This window comes from Leptodactylus fuscus, chromosome 5, assembly GCF_031893055.1.
Source record: "Leptodactylus fuscus isolate aLepFus1 chromosome 5, aLepFus1.hap2, whole genome shotgun sequence".
Lineage (NCBI taxonomy): Eukaryota > Metazoa > Chordata > Amphibia > Anura > Leptodactylidae > Leptodactylus > Leptodactylus fuscus.
The window spans coordinates 116,483,784-116,500,001 of record NC_134269.1 but is presented as its reverse complement, the minus strand read 5'-3'; the positions used below and the strand labels follow the sequence as shown (position 1 = coordinate 116,500,001).

At 38.5% G+C, this 16,218-nt stretch overlaps 1 protein-coding gene across 4 annotated transcripts in view; it reads left to right on the top strand.

The window, feature by feature from the left end:
* Positions 1-11,740, top strand: part of RELN (reelin) — a 372,556-nt gene extending 360,816 nt beyond the window's left edge. For 2 of the 4 annotated variants that reach the window (XM_075274071.1, XM_075274069.1), the window contains exons 64-65: positions 5,238-5,373; positions 10,418-10,495. In XM_075274071.1, the coding sequence (XP_075130172.1) occupies positions 5,238-5,367 (130 nt within the window). In that variant the 3' untranslated portion in view covers positions 5,368-5,373; positions 10,418-10,495. Of the gene's footprint in view, positions 1-5,237; positions 5,374-10,417 lie in introns of all 4 variants that reach the window. The other 2 variants (XM_075274073.1, XM_075274072.1) reach the window with 1 other exon arrangement.
* Positions 11,741-16,218: the final 4,478 nt, after the last annotated feature.

Genomic DNA, 16,218 nt, shown 5'->3' with positions numbered 1-16,218 from the left:
TTTCCCAGTAACCTCTTTTTAATGTGTATAGGTTTTCGTTCGGGAAGTCCCCAAGTGGACTCCCTGAACAGAAACCCGAACACAGATGCGAACCGGACCTAAGCCACATGATTGGATTGATGTATGATTCATGGAAATCTTTATTTTGCATAATATACATGTCATTATTTTTATATTTCTAGTGATGCTTTTATTATTATATGGTGACATTAATATTCTTTCTGGTCTCCTGGCAGTGTTAAGTAGCCCTCACCCTAAATGGTCACTGTTACTACACAATTGCATGTCCCAACTTTTCCCTTTTCTTACCTTACTGATTCCCTGTCTCAGTTTCTTGTATTTTACATATGATACCCTTCCTTATATGTGTATAAATCTCTCTGCAAGTTGTAATTCTGTCAGAACTTTTCCTCTGCTGCTCCACAAATTGTCCAGTGTATTTAGCAGATCTTAGAGACTGTTACCTGTGGTGAGGTATTGGATGACTAATAAATGAATGATAATGATGGGACGACATCTTGACAATACAATAAGAATGTACTGTATGTGGCCATTTCCATGCAAGTGTATACACTTTATCATTACTTTATTTTTTGTCCTTATACATTAAAATATTTTTGTCATTTTCATTTGTTGACAATTAATCGGATACTAAAACCTAAAGCATGGCACAATTTTCAGCTATAATATTTGAGTATTTTTTCACATTCAGGGTAACAATTTAAAGTTAATCTATTACAACTTGTGAAATAATTTATTTTTCTTTATTTCATGTTGGTCAGGCAGGTTGTAAGTATTAACAAATACCTTAAGTAAAGACTAACTATGGATAATATAAGAGTTAAGCCAAGCATCTGCAAATGGTTACATTTCTGAAGTGTGATATCTTATCAGAGAAGAGAAAAAAATGACTTTTCATTGGTTTTGTCTTCTGTAATAAGACGTTGCAGCAGTTTGGGTTAACTCTGCTATATCAATACCAAAAGGAATATACACAGTGTTCCTTCCAGTTTTTAAGATCGCTGCTTACCAAAAAACTACCCTGGTCATATGATGATTACATAATTGCAAGATGACACATGACCTGGACCAAATTTTATCCAATAGAATACCTATATACAATGAAGACTTCTGTGGAATGACTGCAAGCAAAGGTTTTGAACATCGCTAGGCATTTTCATTATGCAAAGTCTCAACTTTATTTCCAGTTTTGTTATACACATTGAAAGGGGTATTCTCATTAGAGACATTTATAGAAAATCCCAGAGATATTCCATATATACATTAGTATGCTAGATTCACACGTGGAACCCATCCCTATTATGGTCAAGGATGCAGTTATAGGATGTATAGGCAGGGGTGAACTTTGCCTCTCTAAGTTACCCCCCATTCAAAAAATAAAGATCTTATCCCAGTTTTCTTTGGTTGCATGATGTGACCCCCCTCTAATTTGGACACCCCCCATGGTAGATCAAAAATTACCCTCATGTGGCCCCCACATAGTATATCACCCCCTTTTTTGGCCCTCACACAATATACAAACCTCTTCTTTTTTTGGGGGGGCCCACTACACGATAATGACCCCTTTTTTTAGCATGCAACACAATACACTACTTTAGTGCTCTTGCATTCTTCAGCATCGTGATGTAGCGCTGCTGATTTGGGCCTGGACAGGAGCGTGGACAGGCGAGTAAAAAAATTATCACCCACTATCTATTGTAATAACATAATATGTAGTGGTTGATTAAGAAAAAAATGGCCTCAGGTCACCACATGAATGATGTGTCCCTGTGTATAGGATACATGTATTTTTATTAAAGGGGATCTATCACCTAATTTCAGCAATATGTGATAGACATATTGCTGAATAGCCTTTAAAAGGCTATTCTGGCCCCGCTACTCATTTAATAAAAGACCCCCACACACACATTGTGAAGTTTAACCTTAAAAACCATGCACTATGGGCATTTTGTGCACTCCTCGCATGCTACTGCGCACGCTCCGGTGCCATTTTTGTGTAGTGAAATTAGGCACATCGCAAAAGAAGGAAGACGTCTCACGGAGAAGAAGCCAGAGGAGGGAGTCAACGATGGATGACGTGGAGGAGTACATGAAACGCCCACCGTGCATGGTAAGTATACGTTTTATAGGTTAAACTTAAAAACACGGGGGTCTTTTATTAAATGAGTAGCTGGGCCGGAATAGCATTTTTAAAGGTTATTCAGCAATAAGTCTATCGCATATTGCTGAAATTAAGTGATAGAGCCCCTTTAAATGATAAAGTACATCCTAACCAGATGTACGAACTTGACCTAAGAGTCAGAATTTTCTTATATCTGACTTAGGCTAGGTTTATGTTACCATTGGAAGTACATTATGGTAGGGTCTGTTTAAAATAAACAAATGGACGTGACACCTATCATACCAGGGTAGTAAACAGACAATAACGCGTCAGGTTTTTTTTAACGGATCCATTTAATATTTTAAAAAATAGCAAAAACGGACAAAAATTCATCCATTAATGTTTCCTGTTACGCAGTCTGTTTTTTGGGAGTGGTTTGTTCTGCTTTCTGAGGATGCACAGAAAAAAACAGACAAGAATTAAGGATGGTATAATGAATGACCCTCCCTTACCATCTGTCATACGCCTGTTAGCCATAGACCGTTATATTAAAAAATAATGGACACTTAACATTAGTCATAAGTCTGTTATTTTGAATGGAGCCAAAAGTCCTGCAAATTATCTCTGCCCAAAAACCAGACCCGAGACAAATTTGATGCAAACAGATTACGTAACAAATCCCATTGAAATCATTGGGATTTTTAACTTATTTTTGACAGATCTGTTAGTGTCCGTTGTTAACGTTTTCTGACAGATGCTAACAATGGACATTAAAGGGGTATTCCCACCTCGCATACTCATCAGTCTTTACTGCTGTAAAATCTTCTTTCTTCCTGGTTTCTTGCATCATTTGGTGGGCGGGGTTTCACATGCAACCTGCTGTTTAGCTCCACCCCCAAATTCGTGTATAGCTCCGCCCACCCATATTGGACTATGAAGTACAGGCAGCAGCAACTCCATTCTGTGTTACATACAGAGACTGCCTGTCTCTGCCATAATGAACACAATTGAATTAGCTAGCCTGATAACTGGGAGAACAGAAGAAATGAAAGCAGCTCCTCTCCCCAATCTGAGAGCAGGAAGCTAGGTCACATGGTGTAGACACAGGAATAGCTAAATACACAGGCTCGCTCCCTGCACTTAGCCCCTCCTCCCTCCCCCTGAGAGCAGCAGATACATCACTTGACTCATGAGAAGCTAAGTCAAGGGCTGTGGCCACAAAGAATTGAATAAAGTAAGATAGTGGACAAACCAAGCAGTTTTGCTGAAGCAATGTATTTAGGAAAAGTCTTACATCCACATTAACAAGCAGTATAGATAGGATCCTTGTGATGGGACAACCCCTTTAACAACAATAGTTAGACCACCCTCTTAGTAATACTGATTTCAGCATTTCATAAACCAGTTGTTATACACTTATTACATGACAGAAGGTCCAAAGTCTCCAAACTATCATGCTTGATAGAAAATGTTTTCCAAAATCTTTCAAAGAAATATTAACAACAAAATCCTTACAATACAGAAATGAAACAATGTGTCTCATTTTACCACCAGGTGGCAACATGTCATATTTATATAGTTAGATTAAAACTATTTGGAATCACATGTATTTTTCTATGCTGTAAAACATCGAATATCAGGGATGGGGTGGGATGGTAGACATGCCAAATTATCACGTTTGCAAGACTTTTGGGTGGCTTAACACTTTAATTACCAGACAGGTTTTGTTTTGGCCTTTGTTGCTTTAGGCTGGGGCCCTACACAGCGTTTTACAGTCGCTGCAAAGTGGATAGGATTCTAGCGAATCCCATCACACATTAGCAAAATAATACAAATAGCGGACATGCTCCGATTTTGCAGCATGTCAATTACACCTACGGAAGCGCCAGAAGTTTCCCTATAGGTATAATGGAAGCAGAATGTCCACAGAGGAAACCTCTACTGACTTTGTGACAAAAAACATTTTTTACTGCTTCCCGCTACGTGGCACATTAGGTTTAAAGGTTTTTTTTTTTTACGGGTAGAAAACTGAGTATTACTTTGTAGTTTCTGGAATATATACCATTGTTTTAACTACTCTCACTTTCCTTTCAAAATATTCTAAAACATAGGTATAATGAGTGTCCAAAATACATTTTCACCATATGTATTAGGCTACATTCATACAGTATCTGCCTCCGAGGTTCTATCAGGAGCGGTTAGGATCCTTTAGTGTCCATCATGTATCAGATCAGTCCTCAGCTTCCATTCCGTTTTTTTCTGTTCCTAGAGTGAAAGTAAATGCGGAATTTGTGACTCTACCTTTATATAATCAGATCTATATGTGTTGTCTTTAGCAACAACTACCAGGCAACTTTAGCATAAGTAGCTTTTTTGTGATTGTCAGTAAATCTGACTCAACTCTCTGAAAAATCTGGATTCCTCTGTATTGTCATCTAGAAAGTACTGCTTTTTTGAATGGTTAACACCAGTTTGCTCCTCCTTTTATATATCCTGACACAGGCTGACGTGATGTCATGTACAGACCAGGTCCTTTCAGAAGCTACCACTGTCTATGTATATGCACTTGTAAATTGCTGGAACTGCCTGTGTTTATTCTTTGCACATCTTCCTTTTACCTGCTCTTAAACACTCTCTTTTGTCTGCTGCACCAAAAGGAAGTCACACAATGTTTGCATGTGCATCTATTGCAATGTAGAAGAGCCACAACGGAGAGAAAAAAAAAGTTGTTTTCTTAACATTTGCACACCCATATATGTTTAGTATGTGTGTGTAGATCTTGTTCTCAGCCACAGATGATAATTCTCATATTGTGGTACTGATAAGATTCCAGACAGTTCTAATAATTTACAGCTTTATTCTGTTTGAGATCTTTTCTTATATATATGGCTGAATGCATAATGTACGCTGCAGTATTTTTGTGTAAGATGTTATTGTACACAGATCTAATCTAGACATACAATGAAGTCTCACCGTCTCCTCTGGACATTTGTCATTACATCATGAATGTTCAGTACATCTCTGTATTGTGATCAAATATTGCATGGCATACGTAGCAAGTATTATGAATGTCTGCAACCACAAAAGTAACATCTCTAATTTCTCTTTTTATAAGAGATGAAAAATCGTTTATTACCTCTAATCCTCATCCGTCTTTTATGAGTAATCACAGTGCTGCATGCATAGAAAGGCATTTTCTAACCTGTGTTATATTTCATTATTTGCTTTCATTGGTTCTACATTAGAGTAAGGTAAGTGGGGATTCTTCATGCTCCTCTTGTATACTTGTAACTATGAAAACAGTGCAACACTTCAGTTAGGGAGATTCGTCTTACCAAGAACCGTGTGAATAGCTTACTACATGTCTGTGTAGCCTCTTGTTAACTTTCCACAGAGGAAACCTCTACAGACTTTCTGTGAAAAGTACTGCAAGAAAAATCACAATGCATTTCTGCTGTGGATATTCCTACAGTGCTTTTTTACTGTAGCCCGCTAACACCAGAACTTGGCATGAGTTATATCAGAAATCTATGCCAGTTCCCGACCAATGTAGATTTGAGTTCAGGCACACACCTACATGTGCAAGAATGATAAGGCCAGAGTCACTTAGTAATTCTGGCGCATCTTGTGCCTGTTGGAGAATTTATTAAGATTGCTAATAAGTCTTAAAGGGGCTCTATCAGCAAAATTTTGCTGTATGAGCCCCACATGTGCGTGAATAGCCTTTAAAAAGATTATTCAGGCAATGCTAATCTTATTTTAACTCCCCCCCCCACCATTTTAAAATAAAACTATAAAAACATATATGTAAATCATACCTTAGCGTGCACCCTGGGTGGTGATGCACGATCCGACATCTTCTGGCACGCCTACCTCTTCTTTCTTCTTTCGGCGACGCCCTCCGGTCCCGGCTTCATCGTCATCTTCTTCCGGTAGTTCAAATCCGATTGTATCAAATCCAGCGCGTGTGCACTGCCATTGAGAAAAATGGCGCCAGAGAGTGCACAGCAGCTCCAGAGGGAGCGCTACTGCGCATGCGCCAGATTTCAACCAATTGGATTTGAACCACCAGAAGAAGACGAAGAAGCCGGGGAAGAGCCAGGACCGGAGGGCGACGCCGAAAGAAGAAAGAAGAGGAAGGCGTGCCAGAAGATGACGTCGGATCATGCATCACCGCCCAGCGTGCACGCTAACGGCTCGTTCCCATCAGCGTTGTGAACTCCGTACTTGAGGTTTCCGTTTCCTGCCTAAAACAGAGGCAGGATACGGAAACCTGCAGGAGTCTCTCTCACCCATTCATTTGAATGGGTGAGAGAGATGTCCGGCCGTGAGCGGCGGTGAGCGTTTTAGGCTCTCCGCCGCGAAACCGGGTTTTATAATCCGGACACAGAGTCGGACATGCAGTACTCTGTGTCCGGATAAAAAAATCCGGTTTCGCGGCGGAGAGCCTAAAACGCTCACCACCGCTCACGGCCGGACCCGGTCTGTGGTTTCCGTCTTCTGGCATGCAGAAGACGGAAACCACAGAACGGACAGGAGAACACTAGTATGAACCTAGCATAAGGTATGATTTACATATATGTTTTTATAGTTTTATTTTAAAACGGTGGGGGGTTTAAAATAAGATTAATGGTGCCTGAATGGCCTTTTTAAAAGCTATTCACACATATGTGGGGCTCATACAGCAACATTTTGCTGATAGAGCCCCTTTAATAACATTCTCCTAATGTGTGGCAAAAGTTTGATAAATGTTTTAATACTTATGCACAAATATAATGCTATGAGCCGCACCTAAGTGAACAGTTTTCCATGCTGGTCTTGCTATCTCCTGTGTCGGTGGAGGATCCCCATGTCCATGCGCCTAGTTTGAAACCCAATGTAAGGAGATAATAAATCTCCCCCATAGTGTCCTGTGCTGCCTACTAGAGTTTTGTCTTCTGTGCAGAAACTAGTGGTATAGGTCTGCATAGTGATGGAAGATCAGTCAATGGTAGGTTGTTGAGGATCTAAGGCATCCAGCTACCTTTACCACTGTACTTTGTAGATAGTTGTTTCCTATGTATTCCTGTGATCATTACCACTATTAAGTTCTACTAGATTTGTTCATGTAGATTAGCAATAATTATGGACGTCACTTATAGTTAGGAGATGTGTGCTCTATAAAGCTATAAATAATTTTGCCCTTACCTGACATGAACAATGACCTTACCTTCTTTGGATGTTCTTAAGGTTTTGTTTTTTTTAATTCCATGTTAAATTGTCAAGTTGTGATAAATTGGAATAATTTTTACTATGGCTCGAATGAATCCCAGTGCCTTTGGCTGGTTTCACACACTGCAGGCCTACTGGAAGAAAGATGGGTCTATGATGCCACCAAAACTTCACCAACATTTAGATTTGTGTAGTTTTAGTGCAGATATTATAGCATTAAAGGGGCTGATATTCTGCAACACTGTAACACTGAAACTGTGGTAAGCTGTAGCCCATATAAACACCACATCAGTCTGTATGTTAGAGCTTTATCGCTGAGCACATTGGCCATGATGCGTCTCCACTGTAATGAACGCAGCCTAAAAAGTCACTTTGTAATTTTTTGACTGATATATTCTTGTGGACTCTGATTGAAGAATCATTGTGGGAACATATTTTTCAGTTTATAATAAGTGTTTTTAGGAACACACAAAGTATGCTAAAAAGTGCCTGCATATTACAATCCAAATGCTGAGGGATTAAAGCATTGCCATAGACCACATTGCAGACCTGCAGAACAGGTGACACAATATGAAATGGTGTGTGGGCCCATCGATATGCATAGACTGTATCTGCCAACATTGAAGTGTTGTCCATTTCATTTACATACAGTAGTTACGTTTTCAAAAATGTCAAGGTCTGTTGGGCTACAGTCACAATTGCGTTGGGTGACCGTTCAGGGATTTCATCCCCCATTCCACTTTTTCTCTCTGCAGTTTTGGGACAGAAACACACTGGAGCCCATTATAGTCTATGGGGTCCGCCAGTGACCACGTTTTAAGTGGATTGGTTTTCCTTTTTTCGGGTCCCCAAGTGGACTCGAAGAATAGAAACCTCAACGCAGATGTGAACTCAAACAATTACAACTTCAATATCAATATCAGAGTGTAGAAGATACAAGAACTAACAACCTTATTGTAATGTACATAACTTTCTACATTAGATGCATCACAACCCCGTGGAGTTTCCTGCACTGTGTGAAGCAGGGACCCAGCTGTGTACTCACAGCCAGGCACCCGTTACTAACACAGAGATCGGAAATCATCAATTCCTGGATGTTTAACCTTTTATATGCCATGGTATTTAAATTGGTTTTAGAGTAGGGGCTAATTCCGCTAGACATCAAGACCCCTGTGAATGCGATTGCAAGTACTGATGCCTTTACATGGTAGCCAAGGGCCTAATAAAGACCCCCCCAGGTCTGTATTCAGATTTAGATTTAATCCCCATCCCAAAATGTTTCGTGAAAAAAAAAATACATATCTTAAATTGCTAAATTGATAATGCCCACATGAACACACATTTGGGAGCTACTATTTCTGTCTCCCTGGAAAAAGCATCACTACAGATTGATCTTAACGCCATACTGATGGACATTCAGGTAGTGGGATATTCACATTTGTGGGAGATGAGGGCTACTGTTCACAGGGACAGAAGGAGTGTTCCTTGAAATCAGCCCCATCAGTTGTTGATAGAGATAGCAATAGTTGTAGACCAGGGTCAGCTTTTATTTTCTATCACAATAAATTCCCGCCATTATAAGGGAATTTATAGAGCTTTAAAATTCGGAAACTTTGGGTATTGCCCATATAAAGAAGGGAATTCTTTGGTGAGGTTGCGATCAGTGACAGTTGCAGACCAGGGTCAGCTGGCCTCCTTCTATTGGCAACGGATGGGGTTGATTCAGAGATACACTCCTTCTATAGCTGTGAACCATTCAACTTCCATGAATGTGAATATCCCACTACCTGAATGTCCACCAGTATGATGGTAAGGTCATTCCAATTTTTTTTTTTTTTTCTACCTGCAGTGATGGTTTTTCTAGGTGAACAGAAATGTTAGCTTCCTCTCTTGTAGGGATTATCTTACTGTGTTGCACTCTTTTTTTTTTTTTTTTGTCTATTTTGTTATATCAGCATTGTCAGTGGGGTTTTTTGGCAGACTGAAAGCTAGCTCATAAACAGAAATAAAATTGCATATTTTTTCTATTCCTTCTTAGAATATTCCATCTCATTGCTAATAAAAGTTAATCAATAATATGTATGTGCCCCAAAATGGTGCCATTAAACACAATAATTTGTCACTAAGTTCACACTAGGGTTTCCATTCTTCGTGTCTGTTTGGGGACCTGAAAAACGGAAACCCAATCTGATTAAAAAGCAGTTAATCTCGGACCTTATAGACTATATGTATTCCACCCGAAAAAAGCAGAGAGAAAAGTCCTGCTTGCCTTTTTCAAGCGGAATTGGGACAGAATCCCCAAACAGGAACCAAGCGCTAGTGTGAACCTAGCCTGACCTGCAAAAAACATGCCCTTATAGAGTTACATTGAAGGGAAAATGAAAAAAAAAAAAGATGGTTCTTGGTAAGTGGTGATGGAAAACCACTAAAAAAAAAAAAAAAAAAAAGGCTTCGTCATTAAAATCTACATATATATTACAGCTTATATATGCCGAAATACTGTATTAGTTCATTTGGCTTTGAAAGTCTAAAGGGAGATAACACACAGAAGAACAGAACAAAGTATGTATAAATTTGTAAAAGAAATGTTAATGAAAAATGTTTCCACTCTACTTAGTTTCATAAAATTGTATAACTCCATCTCTTGATTTTAAATATCAGGTTATGTTCACAAGGCTGAATTTGTACAAGCTGAAAAATTCAGCCTGACTAAATTCTGCCAAGGAATCTGCTAAGGAATTTGCAAATTCCACACCAGCCAGGCAGAATTTTGCTGCCTTCTATTCACTCCAGTGGGAATGATCAGAATCCACCTGAAGATCGAACATGACGCTTCATTTTTTCTGTTTGCTGAAAAATCAGCTAGCAGAAAAAAATTAGGATCTGCTTCCCAATGCAATAAATTGGAGGCAAATTTCAGGTGGAATTTGGATCTGATTTTGAATTCAGCCATGTTAACATACCTTTACACTGACTGAATAGTTATGTAAGAAGGATTTATTAGGCTATATAGATGGCTTGTATTATCCTTGATCACTTTTACAGCACTATTTCATTATTTTCTATTATGGATTCTTTTTGCAGCACTCGCAAACAAAATTACATGATGAATTTTTCAAGGCAACATGGGCTCAGGCATTTCTACAACAGGCGAAGGAGGGCTCTGAGACGCTATCCATGAAGAAGTGAAATCTGTAAAATTTCTGCCATCATGTGAAGTGTTTGCTTTTCATTGTGTCCAATCACAACACTGCGTCAAGATTCAGAACATTCCTGCAGTTGGCTTAAATAACTGAGGACCTCCTTTAAGACTGACCATACTCCACTTTTCGCACTGTGAACTAATGAGAAGTAACTTATTTTCTCATCAGTAAATGTTATAATGTTGATGTGTCTGTGAAAGTATTTGATCTTTGTACCAGTTTCATTGGCAGTATTTCAGTTAAGCAATATCATGTGTTTAACATGAAATTATCATTAAGCACAGAGACTTGTTGGAGCGTATGAAAAAGCTCAGTATTTACAGTATTTAACAAATGTTGACACTTAGATATTAAGTGCACTGTATTACATCTATGTATCATATTTTATAAGATTAAATTATCATGTTTTTGTCCTCTATGTACTCTCCTTGAACATGACTTGCTGGCATTTTGTCACATTAAATACAATACAATGTTCTGTGTGATTTATGTCCCAATGAATGTACGTTCATATCAAACCTGAAAGTGTACCTACAGATATCTTGTAACTGAAATGAAAGTTACATTTATGGCATGATAAATCTGGTAAAGAGTTAAAGCTGAAATGTTAAAGATAATTTGGAATTGTGTACTTGAAAGTTTCCCTAGAAGAATAGTGACTATATCTGTACCAGATGCCTCCGCATTGTATTATTGGCAGTAACAGAGTGTTTAGTTCTGAAGGCCAATAAACCCCACAGTTACTGCATAGTGGTGTCCGTGGCATTAGAGTGGTTTGTAGCCTGTGGATGTGTTCTTTGTTTTCCATTTGTAATATGTCCCTACTGCAGTTTTATGTATTTTATGCTAATATACCTACAATAGCACCAGGAATAATAACATGGCCGTGTTCATTATGCATCACACAAAATAACATTTTACAGTCTAAATAAAGATACAAGCAATGTTTAAAACGGATGTTATAGGTAGATATACTATACCAGAGATTGTGTTTATGATCTGTATGTTAATTTTATAATAAGTCCACAATAATCACTTCATTACCAAGAAAAGCCTGAAAACATTTGCAGCAACGGTTACTATGTGCCCTCTTATATCATCTCCCTTAATTTGTATATACCCTCTGAGCATATTGATAGAAAATACCATTCTCTGTTTTGTTCATGTTAATACAGAAATAAATTGTTCTGAATGTTTGTTCTTTGGTGTTGCTTCCTTGTTTTCAAGTAATCCATTATCTGGAAAGAGAGAAGACTACTGGCCCAGAAGAATACCAACATTCCACATTGTGTAGTGTAGCCCACATTGTGTAGTGTAGACTGTAAAATGTTAACATTCTGTGCCCCTCACAAAAGGAGAGGGGAGAATGAATGATTAGTGCATACAGGTTATGGACTGTTGCCCCATCAACTATTGTTTCTGTTGCTTTTTAAGAGTTTAATAATGTAAGTCTTGTTTCTCTCAATAAAGAGAGATGTAACAGAGATGGTAGCATTAAAGCCCGGAGCATTAAAGAGGCACTCCAGCAAAAAATGTTTTGTTTCCTCCATTCGAAATAATCCAGTTTGCTTCATTTCCACAAAAAAAAAAAAAAAGTACTGGAGTGCTTTTTTAACCCCTGGTGGAAATACAGCATTTAAATAGATCCGGCCCATCCGGTCTCAACTGTTAAACACTAGAGATGAGTGAACAGTATTTGAAACAGCCGTTTCGAATAGCATGCTCCCATAGAAATGAATGGAAGTGACCAGCACGCAGACTTTGCCGGTGGTCGGCCGCTTAACCACTCGCATGCCAGCTACGTCCATTCATTTCTATGGGAGCGTGCAATTCGAAACGGCTGTTTTGAATCGTGTTCGCTCATCTCTATTAAACACATCTGATCGGATTGTGGGCATTAACTCTTCAGATGACTGTCTAATGTTGAGGAGGATTGGCAGCCAGCAGAGTAAGATCTGAGGGACTGCCAAAAGTGTATTGAAAACTCCCAGGCCTGTCATTACTGAGACTCTATTACATGCAAAAAAAAAAGCCTGAACTATAAATACATAAAATATTTTCCCATATGCTGAATGCTGTAGCTGAGAAAAAAACAAAATAGCCAAAATGCCATTCGCCATAAAAAATGAAGGGAAAAAAAAAAGATTAAATCATCAAACAAAACTCAAAATTTTATAACTAAAGAACACCTTGTACAGCTCTATATACAGGTGTCAGAATATGGCGACTGAAAGAAACTTTTTATTTTTGTAGAGGTGGTAACAAACTATACATACTGTAATTGTTTTTGTTTTTTTCAGCTTCCCAGTACATCATACAGAATATTAAATGGTACCATTTTGAAGTACAATTTGTCCCTCAAAAAACTAAGCCCGTGTGTGCGAACTGAAAGATCAAGATGTTTAGCTTTTTGAAGGGGGAGTTAAATAAACAAAAATGCTAAAGCAAAAAATGGCTGCAGCCTGGAGGGGATAATGCTAGAGCTACACCTCTGCTTTACAGCATTGGTGTTGTGGCATAAGTAGGACATGGCAAAAGAGGGACCCTTCTCTTTTGATTTGATTTTTGTCTACCATGTCTTGTCATGTTGGGCACATTCAAGTGAATGGGACAAAGCTGCAGTACCCAGTATATCCACTGTTAAGTGTATGGTTATCTAGTGTATGTGTAAACAACAAGAAGGTTGCAGCACATGCCACAGCTCCTTCAAATAGCTCCGACGAGGTGCCAGGATGGGATCCCCACCAATATAATATTGATGGCCTAACCAAAGAACGGACCATCAAAATTTTAGCAGGTTGCGTGCTTAAAGGAGTTAGCCATTTTCAAACCAATATTGAGAGAACAATGTTATTGTTTGTATAATAAAAAGTTGCACAATTTTCTAAAATATTCTTTCTGTATAAATTCATTACAGTTTTCTAGATCTCTGCTTGCTTTCATTCATTCTGCTTTCTCCCAGTGGATATAGTCACAGTACTCTGCCTGGTAATGAGCTGTGTATCTGTGTGTCCATTACATGACCATGGACTGATTACTATGATTACCGGTCATAGTAATGTAGAAAAGATCCAATAGACTATAATACAGTTGCATTGCAGACTATGGGACTTGCAATCAATAGATTTATAAGGAGGAGCTAATAAAGTAGTAAAAAATAAAGATAAAGTTTTTAAAAAAATATAAAAAAATAAATTCCAATTACACCCTTCCCTAGATTTTAAATAATAATAATAATAATAATAATAATAATAATAATAAAAACATATTATTGTGCAAATTATACATCCTCGCATCTGCAAACGACTGGTCTACAAATGTATAAAAATAGCTTTCCCATATAGTGAACACGGTATCAGGAAAAAAAAAATAAAAAGAGCCAAACCGACGTATTTTTGCCGTTTCGTCTACTATAAAAATTTGAATAAAAAGTGATCAAAACATCACTTTCCACAAAATGGAATAATGAAAAAGTACATCTGGTCCTGCAAAAAAGGAACCTAATGCGGAAATCTAAAAGAAAAAAAAAAATTACGGGTGTCAGAATATGGCAGGTGGTTAAATTTTTATATATATATATATATATATATATATATATATATATATATATATATATATATATATATATATATATACACACACACACACATTTGGTATTCCCAGAATCATGCTAACCCATAAAATACAGGCGACATTTAATTTTGGCGGCACAGTGAACGCCATAGAAACAAAACCTGTAAGAAAGTTGCACTAATGCAGTTTTTCACCAATTGCACCCCATTCTGATTTTTTTCCAGCTTCCTAGTACAGTCATGGCTAAAAGTTTTGAGAATGACACAAATCTTATATTTTCACATGATCTGCTGCCCTCTGGTTTTTATGTGTGTTTGTCAGATGTTTTTATCACATAAATAAATATAATTGCAATCATATTATGAGTAACAAAAGCTTATATTGACAGTTAGAATGAGTTAATGCAGCAAGTCAATATTTGCAGTGTTGACCCTTCTTCTTCAGGACCTCTGCAATTCTCCCTGGCATGCTCTCTATCAACTTCTGGACCAAATCCTGACTGATAGCAGTCCATTCTTGCACAATCAATGCTTGCATTTTGTCAGAATTTGTAGGTTTTTGTTTGTCCACCCGTCTCTTGATGATTGACCACAAGTTCTCAATGGGATTAAGATCTGGGGAGTTTCCAGGCCATGGACCCAAAATCTCTATGTTTTGTTCCCTGAGCCATTTAGTTATCACCTTTGCTTTATGGCAAGGTGCTCCATCATGCTGGAAAAGGCATTGTTGATCGCCAAACTGCTCTTGGATGGTTGGGAGAAGTTGATCTTGGAGGACATTCTGGTACCATTCTTTATTCATGGCTGTGTTTTTAGGCAAGACTGTGAAAGAGCCGATTCCCTTGGCTGAGAAGCAACCCCACACATGAAAGGTTTCAGGATGCTTTACAGTTGGCATGAGACAAGACTGGTGGTAGCGCTTACCTCGTCTTCTCCGAATAAGCTGTTTTGCAGATGTCCCAAACAATCAAAAAGGGGATTCATCAGAGAAAATGACTTTACCCCAGTCCTCAGCAGTCCACTCCCTGTACCTTTTGCAGAATATCAGTCTGTCCCTGATGTTTTTTCTGGAGAGAAGTGGCTTCTTTGCTGCCCTCCTTGAGACCAGGCCTTGCTCCAAGAGTCTCCGCCTCACAGTGCGTGCAGATGCACTCACACCTGCCTGCTGCCATTCCTCAGCAAGCTCTGCACTGCTGGTAGCCTGATCCCGCAGCTGAAACACTTTTAAGAGACGGTCCTGGCGCTTGCTGGTCTTTCTTGGGCGCCCTGGAACCTTTTTGCCAACAATGGAACCTCTCTCCTTGAAGTTCTTGATGATGCAATAGATTGTTGACTGAGGTGCAATCTTTCTAGCTGCGATACTCTTCCCTGTTAGGCCATTTTTGTGCAGTGCAATGATGACTGCACGTGTTTCTTTAGAGATAACCATGGTTAACAGAAGAGAAACAATGATGCCAAGCACCATCCTCCTTCTAAAGTGTCCAGTGGTGTCATTCTTACTTAATCATGACAGATTGATCTCCAGCCCTGTCCTCATCAACACCCACACCTGTGATAATGGAGTAATCACTGAAACGACATTAGCTGGTCCTTTTAAGGCAGGGCTGCAATGATGTTGAAATGTGTTTTGTGGGGATAAAGTTCATTTTCTAGGCAAATATTGACTATGCAAGTAATTGCTGTTAAGCTGATCACTCTTTATAACATTCTGGAGTATATGCAAATTGCCATTAGGAAAACTGAAGCAGTAGACTTTGTAAAAATGAATATTTGTATCATTCTCAAAACTTTTGGCCATGACTGTACATCACACAGAATATTAAATGGTGCAATTACAAAATATGATTTGTCCTGCATACATTAAGCCCTCATATGGCTCTTTGAATGGAAAATAAAGTTATGGGGTTTGGAATGAGGGAAATCAAAAACAAAAATCAAAAAATGTTTGTGGCGGGAAGGGGTTAAGTGAGGTAAACTAATTTACGACAAGAAAAAAGAAGGAAATCCAGCTCCACTCCTTGGGTCCCTTTTAAAACGTAGCCTTTATTTCACATTGATTAAAAGTCCAGAGTACCGCTCTAGATCATTTCCATGTTACTAAAAAAGGAGA